The 21,234-nt window shown below is 41.5% G+C and overlaps 1 protein-coding gene across 2 annotated transcripts in view; it reads left to right on the top strand.

Annotated features, from left to right (window-relative positions):
* zranb3 (zinc finger, RAN-binding domain containing 3) overlaps nt 1-21,234 on the top strand; it is a 64,892-nt gene that overhangs the window by 12,515 nt on the left and 31,143 nt on the right. The window contains exons 7-14 of one of the 2 annotated variants that reach the window (XM_058052377.2): nt 1,414-1,585; nt 5,121-5,255; nt 10,523-10,643; nt 10,744-10,823; nt 13,678-13,797; nt 13,908-14,087; nt 14,316-14,492; nt 14,985-15,420. In XM_058052377.2, the coding sequence (XP_057908360.2) occupies nt 1,414-1,585; nt 5,121-5,255; nt 10,523-10,643; nt 10,744-10,823; nt 13,678-13,797; nt 13,908-14,087; nt 14,316-14,492; nt 14,985-15,420 (1,421 nt within the window). The remainder of the gene's footprint in view (nt 1-1,413; nt 1,586-5,120; nt 5,256-10,522; nt 10,644-10,743; nt 10,824-13,677; nt 13,798-13,907; nt 14,088-14,315; nt 14,493-14,984; nt 15,421-21,234) is intronic. The other variant, XM_058052378.2, reaches the window with a different exon arrangement.

Genomic DNA, 21,234 nt, shown 5'->3' with positions numbered 1-21,234 from the left:
AACTCTCTGCCTTCCCCCAAGCTCTACGAAACAAGCTCAGGCAGACGTTATTGTATTTAGTGATTCCCAGTAAGAGAAAAATATTTTCATCTGACAACGACATTTCACACGTGACTGTTTTAATGAACACGTTTTTGGAATGTGGGAGAAAACCGGAGTACCCCGGAGAAAACCTATGAACAAACATGAAAAACTCCACACAGAGATGACCAAGCGGAGAATCGAACCCAGGTCTTCTCGATCTCCTGACCATGTGCTATAGCTGTGTACACATTACCTAATCTGGACATGACATTCAGATATTATTAATTAGCATTAATACATATTTGTAGTAATCACCACCATTTCCTGGTTACCTTGCTGTACTTCATATAGCTCAAATGTAAACTGCAACATTATGTTAGTAAGTGTGGAAACATGAAGATATATTTTGTGAGCCAATGTTGCACAGAAATGAAAAGGCACTAGGAAGTTACTGTACTCTCTGTGCTGCTGCGATGCGTGCAAACAGAGCCAGAACATTCAACGCCAAATACATCAAATGCATTGATTTGGAGGGCCTTCAAAGGGGGAAGCTTGGGAAAGAATGGGCCCCGGCACTCTCAACGCCAGCACATCTTGTATAATAGCACAGTGTCAGGGGAATACCGCAATAGCCACAGAGACGCCATATGGACTTGAGAGACATATCACTGAAGGCATGGGTGGACAAGTTGGTGTGTCGTGCACATACGGTACCTCTCTTTCCCAAACACCTTGGGGATTAACTAGAACATAGAAGGTGAGCCAGGTCCAACATCAGTGACCTCTAACTGCACAAATGTTACTTTGGGTGAATGATTAAAAATGACGGACAGGTCCATATTTCAGTGACCAGATATCCATGTAATGTATTGATATGAAGTTCTTTCCTTCATACTGGTAAAAGGTCTTAACCTGTCATTTCAGAAATAGGCCTGTTAGTCAGTAATGACATATTTTCTTCTCCATTTCCTTTCCTCAAGTTCACACACAAAGTGTGCACATTTTGACAACGCCAGGTTCACTTTGTCCAGCCAACATGCATGGCATGGCAGATAACCAGTCTTTTTCTACAAGGCCACTTTTATTCCAAAAAAACCATTTGGCTGATTTGTGAGAGTTTGCCCTGGGCCTCAAGACAAATTACTTTGCTGCTCTGCAAATTGCCCTGATGCAAAAATCCAGAGATCCAACTGCGCAAAGCTGAGCTTCTCAGCCCCGCACGATGCAAGACTGTTGTAGTGCCAAGCAGCTCCCAGGTGGGAATGTGTAAATGTGTTTAACTACTCCTTGAGGGTGCCGCTGTAAATAAGTATTTAGGGAAGTTTTCTTCTGCATTTAATGTTTTTTTTTTCTTACTCATTTGTCACTTTTAATTCTCTGTGCTTGCAGGTACTTTGGGACCCGCAGGCAGTGGGACTGTCGTGGGGCGTCCAACCTGAAGGAGCTGCACCAGCGACTTAGCCAGATCATGATCCGTCGCCTTAAGGCTGAGGTGCTTAGTCAGCTTCCTCCCAAGATCCGCCAGCGCATCCCGTTCGACCTTCCAAAGGAGGCTGCAAAGGTAAATTCACGATAAATATCCTAGCACTTTTCACCACTCAAGTGTTGTTGATGGACAACTTTTGATCTTTGGAGCTGGCCAGCACCCGTCTAATCCATCAACATTGTGGATTAAACATGAAGGAAAGTCAAATTATGTTTCATTTGTCTTCTGCTCCATTAAACGCCATCCATTCATTTTCCTCTCCGCTTGTTCTCAATAGAGCCCCGGGTAAGCTGGAGCTTATCCCAGTTGATTTTGGGTGACAGACGGGGAATACCCTGGGCTGGTTGCCATCCAATTGCAGGAAACATGTGGACAATAACGCTTCACATCTATAGGGACAGTTTGGAGTCTGTAATTAATTTTTATATGCATATTATTTTAGGAAAACTCACCATCAGGAAGAACATGCAAACTCTACACAGAGCTCCCCAAACTGTGCAGCCAACATTCAAAACCTGAAATAAAAAATAAGTGTAGCACCTGGAAGCGTTAGAGTGAATAATAATAATCAATTAAGAGGCACGGTTCAGACTTTTGCCCACATAGTTTTACTTTCCCAGGGGAGGCAGCAAGCCCCAACTAACTACCTGCGTTATTTTCTCCTATCATTTCAGCAGCAGCAGAAGTGGAAGAAAACACTGAATGAGCTATTTTAGTTCTAATTATGCACCGAGCCACATTTCTTGGAGTGACACAACAATAAGAAAGATGGCCCGAAAAGTGACGATGCTGCATTTTTACCCCAGTCTCCCTGAATGCTTTATTTTGTGGCTAAATGTGGTCAATGCTTCTCCTTAGAGATGCCAGTTAGGTACATGCAGAACTTTTGACAATACTTTGCAGCTTTTCTTCAACAGCTCCCTTATCTGAAGTTAGCTGAAACAGGTCATTTATCTCAGGTTGGAGGAAGTGGCTGTGACTGTGATGTAAGTCAGACCCTAAATGAACTCACACTGTACACAGAATACATGCGGGACATGTAAAAGTAGTAGACATGTAATAGAGTAGTAAAAAGAGAACAACTCTTTACTTTTATCTCTGTGGTTGTCTTGCACTGTAAGGGTTGTTGTTGCATTGGAGATTATTGGAATATAATCTGCAGAAGGTCCTTAAAGTGGAGCTATAATGCTCTTTTTTTCCACTATTTGTTTTGAGTTGTGGACTCCTATAGAACAGCTACACATGATAACCAGCACAGAAAGTGTTCTAGTTCTTCCAGAATCTGCACCTATTCAGCTATTCTTTGACTTTTAATGCTACTGCGAAAACTCCGCTGTGGTTGGTCACACTCCCGAGTCCTTAGAAGGACTTTCGGTGCCATGAGCTGTGAGCCCAACTTTATAGGAGCTGGTAATAACTCAGCTCCCTGTATGCACACTCTATAATACTACACAGACAAGAGCTTTTACTCCATGACTTACACTGATTAATTGTTTCTTACTGTTTGGATCTCCAACCACTTGTGTCTGATGGTGATGTTTTTAAGAATTATCAGCAAATGTGGCTTTCACGTTCAAGCCATTACTTGCAAAAATAGAGAAGCAGCGCTTGGGAGAGGACGGGAGAAGTTTTGCAACGCCCTCTGAAACCGAGTGTTTTGAGCCATCCCAAACTTCTTTCAGGGCTCACTTTCAAATGGGCAAATCTCATTATCTGAAACTTTGGCATTGTTTAACACGATAATACAACATTATTACTACATTTATAGGTCAGAAAAGTGGTAAAAGCATTATAGGTCCCCTTGAAATACAGGACTTGGGTAAAGGGTACAGAATCACTTGAAAGGGAGTGTCTGTTTAAGGAACAAAATTAAGTTTGTAATTAATTTATGGGTTTAAGTTGGTAAACAGGGCTGCACGGCGGTCGAGTGGTTAGCGCGCAGACCTCACAGCTAGGAGACCAGGGTTCAATTCCACCCTCGGCCATTTCTGTGTGGAGTTTGCATGTTCTCCCCGTGCATGCGTGGGTTTTCTCCGGGTACTCCGGTTTCCTCCCACATTCCAAAAACATGCTAGGTTAATTGGCAACTCCAAATTGTCCATAGGTATGAATGTGAGTGTGAATGGTTGTTTGTCTATATGTGCCCTGTGATTGGCTGGCGACTAGTCCAGGGTGTACCCCGCCTCTCGCCCAAAGACAGCTGGTATAGGCTGCAGCACCCCCGCGACCCTCGTGAGGAAAAGCGGTAGAAAATGAATGAATGAATGAAGTTGGTAAACAGGAAACATAACATCAGCTTCCTACTATACTTAAAAAAATAATGTCGGATACTCGCTTCTCCGAAATACCGTTTCTCTGACTATGTGTGGTGTACACTAGGACCACTCAATCACTGGGCCCTGGCTCTCCTATCTCATTTTACTCCCTAATGATGGCTTTTATCTTCCACTGCCAGACGCTTTTTATGCCCCGCCTGGCCTTTACGTTTTTAGCCCTGGCCTTTTTGTCTGCGGTAGTCAAGTGAATATCATCATGGGCCGAGTGTTTAGCCACTCATTTTATAAACAGCAGATTGTAAAGCTTCAATGTAACATTTATAATTAGAATAAAAACTGTCAAAACCATGTTTATGCGGTTTATGCAGGTGCCGCCGAGTGGAACATCTGAGCAAAAAACATAAAGGGAACACAGCTTTATTCTTCCTACAACATCCTATTTATTCATTCAGTCGTCCTTGACTTTGACTAAGTTCCACTGAAATGCTAATGATTTCACTAAATGCAGACACTTTCATGTTGCAACCAAAACTTCTTCATTGTCGTGAACACGAAATGCTGCCAAGAACATTCTCCCAGGTTGTGCACATTAATAAGGCTTCTATCACTTTATTTTTTCCTCCCTTTTCACCTCCCATAACCACTCTACCTTCCTCCCCGAGCTCACCATAAGGTTCACATGCAGCGCTTTAGGAGCGCATTCAAAGCTTTGCGTGTTGCATGTGCTGGATTCAACTAAGAATTGCATAAAATAAACACGGCTGCATGGAAATTAAATCAGGTTTTTGCAGTGATGCAATACAGCTGGCTGCCTTTTTGTCAGGATTCTACATCATGTGGTGGATTATAGTCCGAAATAGCACAACAATATAGGACGCCCTGCTGTTAAATAACCAACTTTAGCCCTGTTTTTATGATTAAAAGATCCTGCTGTTTGTGAACAGCGGGTCACAGATGCTGCCAGCAGCCATTCCCACTCCAGCATTTTCTGTTCTTCCCTTAAATACTTTTTGCCGATCACCTTGAGAGCACGCGAGGCATCTTTGATTTATTGTAGCAGCCCGGTTGCTTCTCCATCTTCGACCCGAGCTTGTCACAAAGCAGCTATAATTGGGAGATGCTCCTGACCCACCTAACACAGCAGCCTCGTAGGAGGGGGTGGCATCCTTGGGAATTCTTTCTTTCCCTTTTTTCTGCAATTTTTTTTTCCTTTCCAGGAAACTAGGACATCCAACAGAACCATTAATTGTTTTGTCCTTTATATCGGGAAGAGAAAGATGTTGAAAAAATAAAGAACGTGGCCTCAGCACCTTTGCCCTCTGCTTGCTTTGCAGGAGGCTGTCGCCAGCTTTGCAGAGTGGGAGAGACTAATGAAGGGATGCAGGTCAGAGGTCGCTGCCATCAACAACCCCTTCACTGAGGTCATGAGCCTGATCACACAGATGTACAAGCAAACAGCTATTGCCAAGGTAATGGGAGACCTGGTTGGAAGAAATCCTTCCACACCCAGTGTAGCTATTGTCTGCAGGATTGATTCTTTTTACAATAACAAAAGAAAGCACTGGAATGAATTGCCACAGGGATAGATCTATTTTAACTCAAGCTTCACAAACTATGCACTACGGATGCTTGTTTTCTTATGTTTTTTGTGTATTATAGTAGCATAATTGATGTCTATTCAACAGACAAGCTCTGTATAGAGCATATTTTTCAAACACAAGTTTTTAATATATTTTATTCGTTTCCCAGATGGACCCAAAACATCACTGACATCAAAGCAGTGCTTGTGCTAGTAACATGTAACATGCTGTGAAATATACACCATCACATCATTAGTGCAAAAATGTACCCTTAAATGTGCCACTGCGGCAATGACATGTGGTGAGTTGCGTGACTGGTGAAGCATAGACTCTGTTGGAGTTTTTGAAAATGTTTATACAGGTTGCAATTTAACAGGGTGCTCATTAATAGTTTTAGTCACATTTATTATTATTAGGGATGTTCAATATTGGCTTTTTTTGCCGCAACCAGATATGTCCATATTGTCCATACGATACCGATATATGCAACGTGACATATCTCTTGTGATGGATGAACATGTGCTGTGCAGAGCATTTTTTCAGGAAAAAAAGCTGATACCGATGTCCACCGATATATTTTTCTTCTTCTTTTCTTCATCTTCCAGAATCTGCACCTATTCCAACTGTATTTCTTTGAATTCCCAAAACAGTCTGTTTTAATTTATTCGACCCATGGCCTGCTTCCGGGCAGGCCCACTCCATTGTTATTGGTCACACTCCCAAGCGCTCTCGAGGACTTCTGGGCTACTGCCGGACCCCACTTTTCAAATTTGTCAGGATAGGAGTTAATAGTGAATAAACCCTTTGGAGAGCTATGTGAGCTCTTTAAAAAGTGGTTAGGAGCTACTGGCAGCTCATGAGCAACTGGTTGGAGACCCCTGACTTCCCGTGTATGAACTCAAAGAGTGGTAACGTAGGTCTGCGTTTTACTGGGCGCAGACAATCGTGACACAACATCGGTATTTGAAATGTGTGTAGTACGTGGAGCGTGGCTAGCAGCTTCGGAGCAGGAAGTAGGTGAAATATATACAGTTTTGGAGGTTTTGCACCCCACCACGCAGTACATAACCAAGGCAGACAGAACCTTTAAGCCTTCTGAGATTAACGTTTTCAGCAAAAAGCTGAAAGTTTGCAAAGCAAAGCAAAACACTTTAAATAAGAGGAATAATATAATCTTAATGCATTTTAATACTGCAGGAAAGGGTGGATTGATGTCAAAGCTCTTGTAGACTCAGACCAACCGCTTGGTGAGATTTCAAGGGAGAGCATTGCCATGGAAACAGAACTTAATGATTGCTGGTGAAAAGCACTTAGACAAATTCGGGAGTTCTAACGGTAGTATTATTTAGTCATGTCTGGCCTGGCATGATTACACCCTACACCAACACCATTACACCTCTATTATGGTGTTGCTATGGAAACAATAGCTTTCAGTTTGACGTGAGAAGAAAATAAGCAGTGGGTGAAGGCGGCTGGATGCGTGCGGCGTTCAATTCCTGACCCCAAGCTTAGAACGCTGCTGAGCTTGATCCTCCCAACAATGGCAGCCTGTCTGCCTCCCATGTTGCCAAGTAAACATTGCACCAAACATAGCGTCTGCCATGTTTGAGGGCATGTGTTTCTCTCAATTAGCCTGATAACCTGAGCCGTGAGCAGCGTGGCCCCCAAGGTTAACGAAGACCGGAGATAAGCACCAAATGCAATCATTGGCGCTACTCTCCTCGTCTGAGTTTGTGTCTTTTTTTTTTTTAGCTTCATGTTGTTTGTTGATTGGATTCCTGCTCAACACTGGTCCACCCTACTTGACAAATTTACCAACATCCGCATCGAGGCAGACCCGCCCACCCCATGGCGCATTTAATCCAAGTGCGTTGTATTTTATTGCCAGTACTTATTGTCAGTAAGTACGATTACTTAAGAATTAGTTAATTGTTAGCAACAATAAAGGGAATGGAAGAACCACTTTTTTACTTTACTGTAATTCTAATCCGACTCATGGCCTGCTTCCGGGCAGGCCCACTCCATTGTTATTGGTCACATTCCAAGCGCTCTTGAGGACTTATGGGCTACTGCTGGACCCCACTTTTCAATTTTGTCAGGATAGGAGTTGACTCTACTCTAATACTAGTACTACGCTACTCTCCTCGTTTGTCTTTTTTTTAGCTTCATGTTGTTTGTTGATTGGCATGGCGGTCGAGTGGTTAGCGCGCAGACCTCACAGCTAGGAGACCAGGGTTCAATTCCCACCCTCGGCCATCTCTGTGTGGAATTTGCATGTTCTCCCCGTGCATGTGTGGGTTTTCTCCGGGTACTCCGGTTTCCTCCCACATTCCAAAAACATGCTAGGTTAAGTGACTCCAAATTGTCCATAGGTATGAATGTGAGTGTGAATGGTTGTTTGTCTATATGTGCCCTGGCTCCGGCACCCCCCGCGACCCTCGTGAGGAAAAGCGGTAGGAAATGAATGAATGAATGTTTGTTGATTGGATTCATGCTCAACACTGGTCCACCCTACTTTACAAATTTACCAACATCCGCGGCAGACCCGCCCACCCCATGGCGCATTTAATGCAAGTCGGTTGTATTTTATTGCCAGTTGTCAGTAAGTATGATTACTTAAGAATTAGTTAATTGTTAGCAACAATAAAGGGAATGAATGTTTTTACTTTACTGTAATTCTAATGCATTTTAATGCTAATTATTCAGCCATATGAATGATGAATGATGCACATTGGTTCAGCAAACTATATCTTGGGCCATGGTGATTCTGGTTTCCATTGCTATCGTTTTTAGAGTGTGACACACTTTCTACAGTATACTTTAGGGGATTTTTCTCCCTCATCAGGAGGGGGTGGAACGGTGAAATATCACATTCATGTCACTCTGACGAGCAACATGGCCCCTGCTTGCCTGCCTGCCTGCCTGCCTGCCTGCCTGCCAGTCGGCTTGGCGATGGTGCTGCCAAAAAGCCTTTGGGGTATTTTTATTGCTTTACCCGCCAAGCATCTGCTCCCAATTACCCAGAGAGGACAGCTCTGATGCCGGACTTTAAAGTGAGCTAACGGGCCGCTTCAGACAGTTGAGAAGTTTGTGCACTAATTAAACTCAGCGGAAAGGAGCCGGCATAGCCAAGCCGTCAGTAATGAGGACCTCCCAGATCAGAAGAGGTTCGTCAGACCTGGTGAAGTGATTCATTATTGGGCGTGTGGGCTAATTGTCAGCGAGGCATAGCAGAGGTTCTCCCGCCAGAGCAGGTGTCATCGCTGGCCGGGTTGTCAGGCCGTGGAAGGTATCTAGATTATACAGGTGGGTTTTTTACACTACTGTAAAACTCTCCGAACTGTCCAGTAAGGACTATGTTTGACTCAAATCAAAACCTTAATATTCCCTGCGAGTTGGAACTATTCTTGGATGCCTCATGGCCCACAACGGTGAAATGAGCCAAGTGCGGATGCTGGATGATAAGCTTGTAAGGCACATCCACATTCCAGCAATAGCCGGAACAATCATAAGGTGATCACTGGGCAGCAACACACAGTGAGGTGATATGAGATACCTGCAGGCTACAATTAACTCGGCATTACATTGTTTTTTTCTGGGTTTTTTAGACTGTTAGCTTCATACTGTCAGTCAGGGTCTCAGAAGAAGCAAGCAGAATGATGAAATGTAATGTTTTAAAAGCACAGATGGAAAAACACCAAATTCCAGGGTTAGCTTTGAAGTCAGTGAAGGAACTCGGGCAAAGCAAATTCCGATTTGATTTGATGTGTTGAATGGAGGGGGCATGTGACAGTTGTCCATTGGTTGATAAAGGTAGCCTGATATGCCTTCTTTGTAAAAAGGAGTTTGCTTACTACCAAATCAGCTCAAGTTTATCCTACCACATCAACACAAAGCACTCAATTGCGAGTACAGCCACAGCTAACGTCAACATTAGCAATTTAACAAGCCCTAGCAAAGATTTTCATTGATGAGACATAACATTACATTCACACGGCATCGAGTCAGCCACGGTACATCCAACGTGATAGAGTGAAAAAAGGTTCTCCTCCCATTCTGTGTGGAAGTGGTACATTTTGGGCTTTTTTTTACTTTTGATTTTGCCCTTCTTTCCCACTTTGTTTGAAAATAAATGCATTTAAATACATCAGGGGGCATCTAGTGGTTAGCACGCAGACCTCACAGCTAGGAGACCATGGTTCAATTCCACCCTCGGCCATCTCTGTGTGGAGTTTGCATGTTCTCCCCGTGCATGCGTGGGTTTTCTCCGGGTACTCCGGTTTCCTCCCACATTCCAAAAACATGCTAGGTTAATTGGTGACTCCAAATTGTCCATAGGTATGAATGTGAGTGTGAATGGTTGTTTGTCTATATGTGCTCTGTGATTGGCTGGCGACCAGTCCAGGGTGTACCCCGCCTCACGCCCGAAGACAGCTGGGATAAGCTCCAACACCCCCGCAACCCTCGTGAGGAAAAGCGGTAGAAAATGAATGAATAAATACATCGAAGAGGCTAACGATGCTGGTGGCGGCCATTTCTTATGTCTACGTATACAGTGATCCTGTAGCCCGCGCAATATGGTGTAAACAAAGAACAACAGGAGTGTAAAGGGGTGTTATTTTCTGTCCATAGACTTCTAATAATGTTAACTACTGTGTTTACATAGAATATCCCATATAAATCATAACCAAATGTGAATTTTGGATCAAAATTCTAGGTTTGAAGTTGCATAAAATGTATGAAATCCCATTTTAAAATATGCAGTACATGTGGATTTTCTCTAAGTTTAATGGAAATATTCTTGATGGGCGAAAAATGTACGTATATTTAAGTGGTCACTTCAGTCTGTCAACAATGTTCTTTCCAATATGTGTTTAACACTCAATTCACAAGTTGGGCCGGAGCTCAGAAGCTTTATTTCTTAGGTAAACTAGGCTGGCTTCCTTTTTAATTCCAGATCTCTTGGCATTCAATAGAGAATTGATCACACAGAGAGGATGCCGCGGTGGTTAATTGACTTTCTCACTGATCTAGCCAATTCCTTCCTGTGCGGTGGATTGATAGATTCAGTTGCTCCCTTTCATCTGTGGCTATTTTTGTATCTGTTTGTGTGTGTGTGCACGTATGTGTCTGTTTGTGTATGTGTATGATGCAAGGCTGGAGCAGTGAAGGACTACATCAAAATGATGCTGGAGGCAGAGCATCTCAAGTTCCTGGTGTTCGCCCACCACCTCACCATGCTGCAGGCCTGCACAGAGGCTGCCATCGAGGCCAAGGTAACTGAAGCAAACACCCCCATTCTCCATTCTCTGTCTATGGAAGAAAGCATACACCTTCGACAGTATAATCATCCTGGTTTGCATATTTCACAGGGGGAGGGGGGATGTAAAGAATGAGGGTGTCCATGCTGTGTTTCTGTGGCACAATCAGGCAGGCTTCCACAGTGGACTTGTAATGGTAATGGTTTTATTTCATTTGAACATGCATCAGATTACAATTGAGTGCATCACATAATCAGTTCACAGTTCCACATGTCCAAAGGGAGTAGGAAGAAGCAAAGCTTATTAAATCCTACCCCTCCATCTGGTACTTTTACAATCGGTAACTGTTACATTTGTTCACTTCCTGCTTTCCATAATACAGTTTAAGTTTTTTTTTTTTTTTTTTAATAATGTACCCGTGTGGAGGCCCTCTCCAGCCATGAGCGTCTTGTGACCCCTTGTTGATGAGTACATGCATGTCGAGTGAAACACTTTCTTGCGGGAATTAGGAGCGGAGTTACGATGCATACAAACCATAAAAAAGTATTTTAGCGCATGAATGGGACAGCTCATCACAGAGAATAGTCATCTTTCCTGCAGTCATTTTTCCTGTAGTGCAGCTGCACTTCAAGCTGGCTTGTACCGCTCAGACGTCAACATGAGGGTTGCCGAAGAAAGAATAGTTGTACGAGACTCGTAGATTTATTTACAAATGCTTGAAAATGTTACTCTAGTTTGTTCTCTTTGTGTGGACTTATTTCAGGAGCAAAATGCACATGAAAGGGTTGATAAATATCCTCGCACAAGTGTCCCCTTTTTATTTTTTTCCACTCACATAGTGAATTAGTCACACTGTACAGGAACTCTTGAGGAAGAGAAAAAAAGCAAAGGAAAATACCATAGAGCAAATGAAAAATTCAATTGATGAGATCCTTACTTGGCTTCGAATTACACCCAGGTCAAATGACAAGGCAGTCCAGAACAGAGGAGAACCAGATAAAATGGCTTTTGTTTCAACAAGACAACAAATTTGAAGATACAAAATCAATCAGAAGCATTACACAAACATCTGATGTCAAGCAAAAGCGAGGAAAACATCAGTAGCTAATGACAGAAACCTTGCACATCATCTACATCGTCTCAAGCTAACATGACGACCATTAATGGTAATGGTAATGGTTTTATTTCGTTTGAACATGCATCACATTACAATTGAGTGCATCACATAATCAGTTCACAGTTCCACATGTCCAAAAGGAGTAGGAAGAAGCAAAGCTTATTAAATCCTACCCCTCCATCTGGTACTTTTACAATCAGTAACTGTTACATTTGTTCACTTCCTGCTTTCCTAATATAGTTTTTTTTTTTTTTGTAATTTTTTGTCCCGTACTGAAGTACGAGGTGATATGACCATACATTGACATTATGGTAATGGTAATGGTAATGGTTTTATTTCATTTGAACATGCATCAGATTACAATTGAGTGCATCCCATAATCAGTTCACAGTTCCACATGTCCAAAAGGAGTAGGAAGAAGCAAAGCTTAATAAATCCTACCCCTCCATCTGGTACTTTTACAATCAGTATCTGTTACATTTGTTCACTTCCTGCTTTCCATAGTTTTTTTTTTTTTTTAAATAATGCACCTCGTTCTTCAGTACGAGGTGATATGACCATACAATGACATAATGTGTACCATAGTAACTGTCAATATAGTGATATATATAGCACATCATGACTGGTTACTAATAAACCATGTGATATAAAACCCCTGGCATATTTTAAACACAATTCCAAAACCTGACACCTTCCTCTTTCCTCACACTGCATACATCTTCTGACTCAAAAAGTAAACTTTTACTTCCACGACTTCTCTCCCAAGGCGTAATTCACAAGTCGTCACGAGCAAACAGCATCACTTAGCTCAGCGCTGGCAACCAGCGGGAGGGTTTGAGTGTGTGTGTGCGGCATAGGTCGAGGAGGTGTTGGATGTACGTAATGCAAAACGACAATGTGTGATAACACCTTTGTCTGTGAGACGCTGCTTCCAGCGTGTTCTCACTCACCAATTAATACAGTGGGGCTAAATAAAGGAGTCCTCTGCAACAGATTGCTGTGAGAAGAAGTGGAGTGACTGTGTCTCATTGCTGATCACATGAAATAACTTTTTTTTTTAAATTTTCATAGTAAACCACATTCCACAGAAAAGCACAGGTGTCGGAACAGCGGGTTATTTTCGGAATGATTCATGGCCTTGAGATGTTATTGACAGCAGACGGATGCTTGGTTGTGACCTTTAACCATGAGAAGTCAAACTGGCCTCTCTGTTACTTCCTAGCGAGCTAGCGCTTGATATTCTTGTAACTTCAGTTACATTTACCATGCATGATGGAGCTGCACAGTGTGAACACGCAGCAGCTCCGCATGACCCAAGGACCCAAACAAAAGAAAATAGCACTCGCTATGGTGCATTAGCGACTCAGCCAAGTTGTGCTTGAATGAACTCTCAGCTGCTGCTCTCTTTGTTTGCTCCAACAAAATAGTATTGTCTATTGCTGTTAATTCATCACTATCCCTCCACTTAGTTTTGTTCATTTGCACGTCTGTCACAAAAACATCCATAATACAAAGTACATAATAATAAAATGCTCGCCGCAAACCTTCACTGCCATTTTCAGCAATTGTAAAAGCTTTTATTAAAATCCAGGAAGGGTGTGCACAACTCGGGTCACACAACATCCCTCCAATTGCGTTTGCATGTTTCTCTTTCAAATGCCAGGTCTGTCTAGTAAAATAGATCTTTGATCTCAATGGGATTAAAATGGATAAATAAAGGATAAGTAAAACTAAATGAATAGAATGCATAAAAAACATGTCTGGCTGACTGTATGCTAGTGTTTGAAAATAGGAATTATTATCTTGACAAATAAAAACTTGGAGTTTGAAGCTTGTACTACATGTAGTACAAACATTGGTGTCCCCTAGGCAGATGCAAAAATTCGCTGCATTTGTTCTCTTTAACATGTTTTGTTTTTTTACTTCTACACAGGCTGGTTATATTCGTATTGATGGAAGTGTGCCATCCTCTGAGAGAATCCAATTAGTTCATAAGTTCCAGAATGACCCAGACACAAGAGTAGCCATCCTAAGTATTCAGGCAGCTGGTCAGGTACGCACTCATGCTCACAAGTACACACCCAGTATATTTCCTATCTGTGTGTATTTGTGATTCATTTCTAAGGAGGCTTTTTTGAGCATGCATGTTCGCGTCCTCACCAGGGATTGACCTTCACCGCTGCGAGCCATGTGGTGTTTGCCGAGCTCTACTGGAACCCTGGGCACATTAAGCAGGCTGAGGATCGCGCACACCGAATCGGGCAAACATCGTCCGTCAACGTTCACTACCTCATCGCCAAGGGTACCTTTGACACCGTCATGTGGGCCATGCTGAACAGGAAGGTACGCTGATATGGCCGATTGCTTCTATCATTACTGTCTGCTTGGAGTGGAGACACTCTTACTTACATATGCAGACATGCTATAGGAGCTAATAGTAGATAATAGACTGTGGGGGATAATTGAATACAATTTCATGGAACGAATAATAGAATTTAAGTTGCAAATGTTGGTCAGTGTATGCTTCTGATAGTGTTTCGGCTTTGGACATATACAATGTTGTCTTTAAAGGAAACAGTGACAGGCAGCACTCTGAATGGAAGGAAGGAGTACCTGAAGGCCGAGGAAGGAGACAAGGACACATGGGACTTCCTTAACTTTGCCAATGCATGGACGCCAAGTGAGATGAGACTTCCTTTGGAGGCAAATACTGGACTGACTGCAGATGATGACGTGTACTTCACTCATGTGAGAAATTGATTCATTTTACTTGACAAATTCACATTGAAGAGTATTTTTCATTGACATATTTAGCTGAGTGATGATTTAGAATAAGATTTTTGTCATTTTGAAGAATACATAGTCAGAAGCACAACATTTTGGTACAACAAACTGGTATCACTAGGGAAAAAAATGCTTCGGAAGTGGTGCTTTTGGTCCACTGTGCAAAATCCATGATCCATATGGGGCTGCGGGGTGTGTTTGTGGCATCAGTTTTTTTTTCTGAGTTGAAAATAATGTTACTGTCAGACAAACCAACAGCGTAAAAGCTGCGTCTGGGCTTTAGACTGCTGTAACCATTCATCATTTGTCACCAGGTGGTGAATTGTGTTTTTGTGTGGCACCAAGATATAATTATGTCAGAAAATGTTGCTTTTGTATGCAGTGATGAGGAAACATGCAGCTGGGATAAATGTTGCAGTTGGATTGATGCTAAGGTGTTTTTTTTTTTCCTCTTAGTTTGAAAAGGAGAAACAGCATGATATTCGGAACTTCTTCTCTCCGGGTGCCAGCAAGGAGAAGAAGAGAAAAAGAATGCAAGATAAAGAGTCTTCTTCCACTTCCTCCGAAAACAATAATCCTGCAACTGACAGTGGAAGAAACTCTGAGAGAAAGACAGAAGAGAAGGAAAAGTCTTCTTCTGAAACATCTGTCACAGATGACGAGAACTTCTCTCCGCATTTGAAGAAGCTCCGGGCGTTGCAGACCAGCCCGAGCCGAAAGTCCGCATCCACGGGGAAGAAAAGGTTGGCGCAGAGGGGTAGCACGTCACTGTCAGAGTTGGACCCTTCCACACAGACGTGGGCCTGCGGGGCATGTACGTACTCCAACAGCGACCTGATGCCTTACTGCGAGATGTGCGAGTGGCCACGCTCTTCTTCACGTGTCACATCAGGTAAGGACAGGCCCACACTTACTTTCTTCACTTTTCTCTCTGCCATATCAGTCTGTTGACACGCTATTTTTAAGCAGCATTTCAGAATAAGGTGAAATGATTGGAGACCGACTAGCCATTTTCTGAAATAGCTCAGCCGGGGAGAGAATATTGGCTCGTTCACATTCTCCCTTTCTCTGCTGATGACAAATTCTCAGTGTAATTCTCACCTGTCAAACCGAGAGAGCAAGAGCGTTGCAAATGTCTGGCACAAAAGTTGAGAAACGATGAACTGGTTCTCGCTGACATGTCAGACCGTGACTGAGCTACATCTGTACACGAAATTCTAAGCATTCTCATCAGTAGAAGCATTTGAACAGTGGCAGTGCCTCGTGTACGACATCATTGTTAGAGATGAACACACACAAGCACACAAATCATGTTGTGAGTATGCAGTTACAGACCATAACATTAAAAAATGGTGCAAAGTTGATGAATCATGTCAGGGAGAAGAAGCCACTACATAACGTAGGCAGATGAGACAATTCAATTGTTCATAATAAATGTTTCCTACCATAAAGTAAGATGCATACATTTTTACATTATTTCAATGATATATAGCCTACCGCAGAACCTTTTTAAATGAAAGGAACACATTTTTACCACCTGTGACATTTATTGCAAAACAATAGACAACTCTAATAAACAACAGCTTACAGCCAGCACTGTAACAACATTTAGGAAAATAGAAAGTGTATCAAATTTATAACAACATAACAAACTTTATGAACATCAACAGATGTATAAACCTTATCAAGCATTATTCCAAGGTTTTAAAACCTCCCTATATTGATCTCTATCTCGTCCTGTCGTTTGTGTGTTCTCTGATTCTTCTGTGAGAAAGTCCAGAATTAGCATTTTACTTGACCATATTTGGGGTTGCAGCTTTTGAATGGTGTAGTGCAGGGGTCTCAAACTCAATTTACCTGGGGGCCACTGGAGCTAGGGTCTGGGTGAGACTGGGCCGCATCAGGTTTTCCAAAAAAAAACAAAAAAAAAACGCATTTATTAAAAACAAAAAAATGAATAAACTTTGCTTTGGTTCCGATTTTCTGCAAGAAAAGCTCTGATAAAACATTCCACTGTTCTCAAATATCTTCATTTTTATTTTTCTACACAAAATATGATGAAAAATGAATAAACAAATTAAGAATAAAAAAATCAACCAATCAGTAATAAATAAATACAATAATAAAAAATAATAAAAACTTAAGAAACCACATATAGTTGGTGGGTAGACAAATTATTTTTTTCAGATTAAAATGAACAAAGCATTATTAGAGCCCTGTAGACATGACAAAACACGACTATAGTCACATTTATACTCTTTTTATTTACAACATATTGCGCAACTGCAGGGTCTTGAGACACATGCTAACTCGCAAACTAGAGAGCTAGCGACCTAAACGGTAGCCTCCAAGTTATTTCCTTTAAACTTAAAAGGCCAAAAATTTACCACTTCCACACGGATAGGGAGGATAACTATTAACAGTTATTTAACCTTTAACATGAACATTAATCAAACGTAATAATTTTTTCTGGGTACATGATACCATACAGCATCCATATCAAACTTGTGCGGGCCGCACTAACATTAAACTTTCATATCAAGGCGAGGGCCTCAAACTAGTGTCCTGCGGGCCACATTTGGCCCGCGGGCAGCATGTTTGAAACCCCTGGTGTAGTGATATAACGTATGCATGTTGGGGTTATTTGGTGACTCTAAACTGTATGATTGTCTATATGCGATTGGCTAGTGACCAGTCCAGGGTGTACCTCCGCTGCCTCTCGCCCAAAGTGGGCTCCAGCATAGTTAGATAATGTAATCTAGTATACTGTCCACATATCTGTAGGTGTGTTTTGTGATCTGGTTCCCATCTGGATGCAACTATTTACGTTCCCGTGTGGACAGGGCTGAAAAGAAGGAGATTCAACCTTGTTTTTTTTATTTGATATAGCTGTCTATCCATCCATCTTCTGCCTGCCATGTGTTAGGTGTAGAAACTCTGGATTGTGCATCTGGATGGAGAAAGGTGTCTGATTCCAGATGGCAACAACAGCAGCCTTCATTAGTTGGACACAAATTGAACAATGCTGCAGCATATATTTTGTAAGGGAGATTTGTTTTTAATTAAACTGTCATGCATTACAGCTCACCTGGTATGACAGAATGTGATCTCAGGTGGCTTCGTTAGAAGATTGTACTTGTAGAGGAAGATTAGGATGGAATTTGATGTTTTATAACAGTCCGATGTCATGCTCCGCTTCAGTTCTTGCAGAACACCCGCCAAAGTACCCCATGTGAGGAGGTGTTGTCCTTAATCTTGCGCTGTCCACGTCCTGTTTTTATGTCATTTGTAGCGCTTAATGGCTGTGACTGGCTGTATATTTAAATATTTGCTATGCAGCACTTTCATCATCTTTGGTAAATGTTTTTCCTTTTGACTCCCTGCAGACTCCAGAACAATCAATTTCCTATTTAGTACAACGTCCTAATAGGCTAATTGGCTCATGCACACCCGTGTTTGTGGCGTGGTTTTCGTGTTAACTCAAAACTCAATTTTGAACCCTCATCAAGACAATAATAGGGTTCTCGTTTGCAGATGAAACAAGGGATTTGATTGGGAAAGTCGTGTTAAGGCCTTGCAGGATTTCACCGCTAACATCTTCCTCAGTGGGGACGGGCGCAACACAAATTGAGCCGTCTCTCTTGACGGTCTCGCTCAGCTTGTTAAGGAAGGGGGGGCAGCAGCGAGGCCAGGTGCCCAGAGACTTGTGTGACATTTGAGAAAGTCGTCCTCGGACTGGCCTTTTGAAGAAACAAGTCACAGGCAGGAAAGATAACTAATTAGCCCATTGCGGAATCTCAGTACTTGTTAGATTTCACACCTCAACTTAACAAATAATGTGAGAGGATGTGATTTAACTTTCGGGGAAAAAAAACATCTAAACATCAGTATTTGAGCAAAAGAAAGTACAGTAGAAGATACTACATTGTATGAACAAAAGTCATCATTTAGTTCCTTTTTACTAAGTTCATTATAGTTTATCTACAGCAGAGATTTCTTCTTTTTCTTCTTAGCCTTTCTATTTTGATCTGTGCATATTTTTTGAATTTCTGGTACTGTTTGATCAGCCCAGGAAATTCACTAACCAACTGCATGCATGTTAAGCCATTAAACATATGGCAGTAACAGAAGAAAGAGGAAATAAGTGCGGCATGGAAACAGAAGAATGAGTGAGACATTCAAGGAAATAAGATTTGAGAGTTTCACTGTCTCATGGGTGCGGGTATACCTGATTCACTTTAGTGAACGACTCATAAGAACTCGAGAAACGGAAGCTCAATCAAGCAATTTCTTTATAGGGGGTGTTCCTTTTTCACTTGCCTTTTTCATATCTGTGAGTATCGCCTGATACCAATATCAATTTGATTCGATATCAGCACAAATCATACAAACTTGTATTACTTACAATCTGATACTTGTTCTTGTTCTGATATCAATATTAGAAAGGGACACCCTTAATTCCAAATCACTACATTCTTAAAGTGAAGCTCTCTTTGCTGGTGTGACTGAAAATTACCATATTTACCTCTTTACCGTCACCCTCTCATTTTAACACGTTCCACTATTTTCCCGATATTGTCAGGGCTCTACATTAAAAACAAAAATGACTTGCCCATGGGGAATCCTTAAGGTGAGAACTACTTGCCCGAACTTGCCCCATGTAAAATGAAAAGACTGCCATAATAATATCATCTCATTTTTGTGGCATCACATGAGAATCTCAAATAAAGATGAAATGATTATCATTTCTTGTGGTTGTTTTCCTACATAGATCATGACGTTGCATGGAAATCTGGATTGTCAAGAGACTTCTAGGCACTTTGCCTTTTATAAGTTGTGCACCACAATGAAACATTATTGAATAGACACATTTGTGTACTAGTAAAGTGTTTTTAATCCAGAAAAAAATGCCCTATGGTCAAACAATAATTTGTGAAGCAAAAATGAGGAAAAATACACATAGAAATGGAACCGCTAGATTTTGTAGCTTGTGCAAAATCAGCACTTGGTATTGGATCTAATCGGTGGTGTTTCATTGTGACCAATTAAAATTGTCACAGCAATGTGATTCACTCACCTGTGCCATCCTTTGATTTGCTGCCGCTAATAAAATACTCATTTAGGAGGCCCTGATTCATCACTTTTTGGTGTTTTCCTTCAGAAGTTGTTGAAGAATTAGACCATGTTGGCAGGGACGCCATGATAGATGTTTTCGTAGTCAAACGATCGCTGATTGGTTGATCGAACAAGAACGGGTGTGGGTAAAACGCGGACTGTGGACTACGGACCGCGGTCTAAATAAACGATTCTGATTGGTCCATTTCAGCCTGTGCCATCATTTGATTTGCTGCCGCTAATAAAATACTCATTTAGGAGGCACTGTTTCATCACTTTTTTGTGTTTTCCTTCAGAAGTTGTTGAAGAATTAGACCATGTTGGCAGGGATGCCATGATAGATGTTTTCCTAGTCAAACGATCGCTGATTGATTGATCGCGAACAAGAACGGGTGTGGGTAAAACGCGGACTGCGGTCTAAATAAATGATTCTGATTGGTCCATTTCAATATTTGCAAGTATTGGTTTGCAAATTACCACCGGAATTACGCAGTCCGTGTTTTACCAACACCCAACAAGAACCGCTTTTTAAAAAATGCCAAAGTGCACTTGCCCGACGGGAATATCACTGATTGGATTTACTTGCCCGAATTTTGTTTTAACTTGCCCCGGTCCATCGGTACATCGTTATTGTCGAGCCCTGATTATAACTTTCCTAAAAAAAAAACATCAGTCCACTCCGCAACATCAGTGAAATACATCTTGTAGTGGGACCACAGTGGGGTTCCGCACTGTATGTATCTTGGCTTTGCTGTTGAAAAGACCAGAATTTCCCTTGTTTTTCCTAATTTTCCCTTATTTTCAAGTGCAAATGTTGATAGGTGCTGTATGTGTGAATTGCTTTAAACATGGCCCTTAATGAATTTACACCTACTTAAATTCCAAAACAAACATTTGAGACTTGTCATTGTAGGTGTCATTTGGCCCATTTTGTTCATTTTCGTTCACTTTCTTTGGGTCTGTAATGGAATGGAATGGCCTTTATTGTCATTATACAAGATGTACAACAAGATTGGAGAACTTCTCCTTTCAGTGCAATAGTCAAGTTAAAAAAAAAAAGTATATAAAAGTAGAGTAAAAAAGACAATTTAACAAGATATATACAAGATATCCAAAATATACACATAGTATTGCACAGGAGCATATGCAGGAGCAGACATATTGCAGATATATTAATTTTAGTGCAATGATAAATGGTTCATAGTGCAAATAATGACTGGTGTATACAGATGAGTAAAGTCACATATGAGTGTATTGTATTGGGTTGTTAAATAAATAAATATGATTGAGGTAGTAACAGAGGCAGTGATGGAAATATTGCACATTTGCATTCCGCAAATGTAAATGTAAAAACGTAAATGCTTATGACATAACCATTGTATCCATTAACATTTTTAGTGTCTTAAAATCCTTCCTGATCTTTTATTTCCCGGTGTGACATTATGATAGTGCGTGCCAAAGCGAGTCACACTGCAGAACAAGTTTGATATTTCAAAGGGTGTCCAAATGAGCTCGATAAGCCTGCCATGATCACCTGGGCAGAGCACTGCACAGATGTGGCAATTACTTGGATTGTTTTGTTAATGTTGAT

This window comes from Doryrhamphus excisus, linkage group LG15 (genome assembly GCF_037039965.1).
Source record: "Doryrhamphus excisus strain RoL-2023G ecotype Guam linkage group LG15, RoL_Dexc_Guam_v1.1, whole genome shotgun sequence".
NCBI lineage: Eukaryota > Metazoa > Chordata > Actinopteri > Syngnathiformes > Syngnathidae > Doryrhamphus > Doryrhamphus excisus.
Note: the sequence above shows the minus strand (reverse complement) of the source record. Positions and strands in the feature narration are given on the sequence as shown.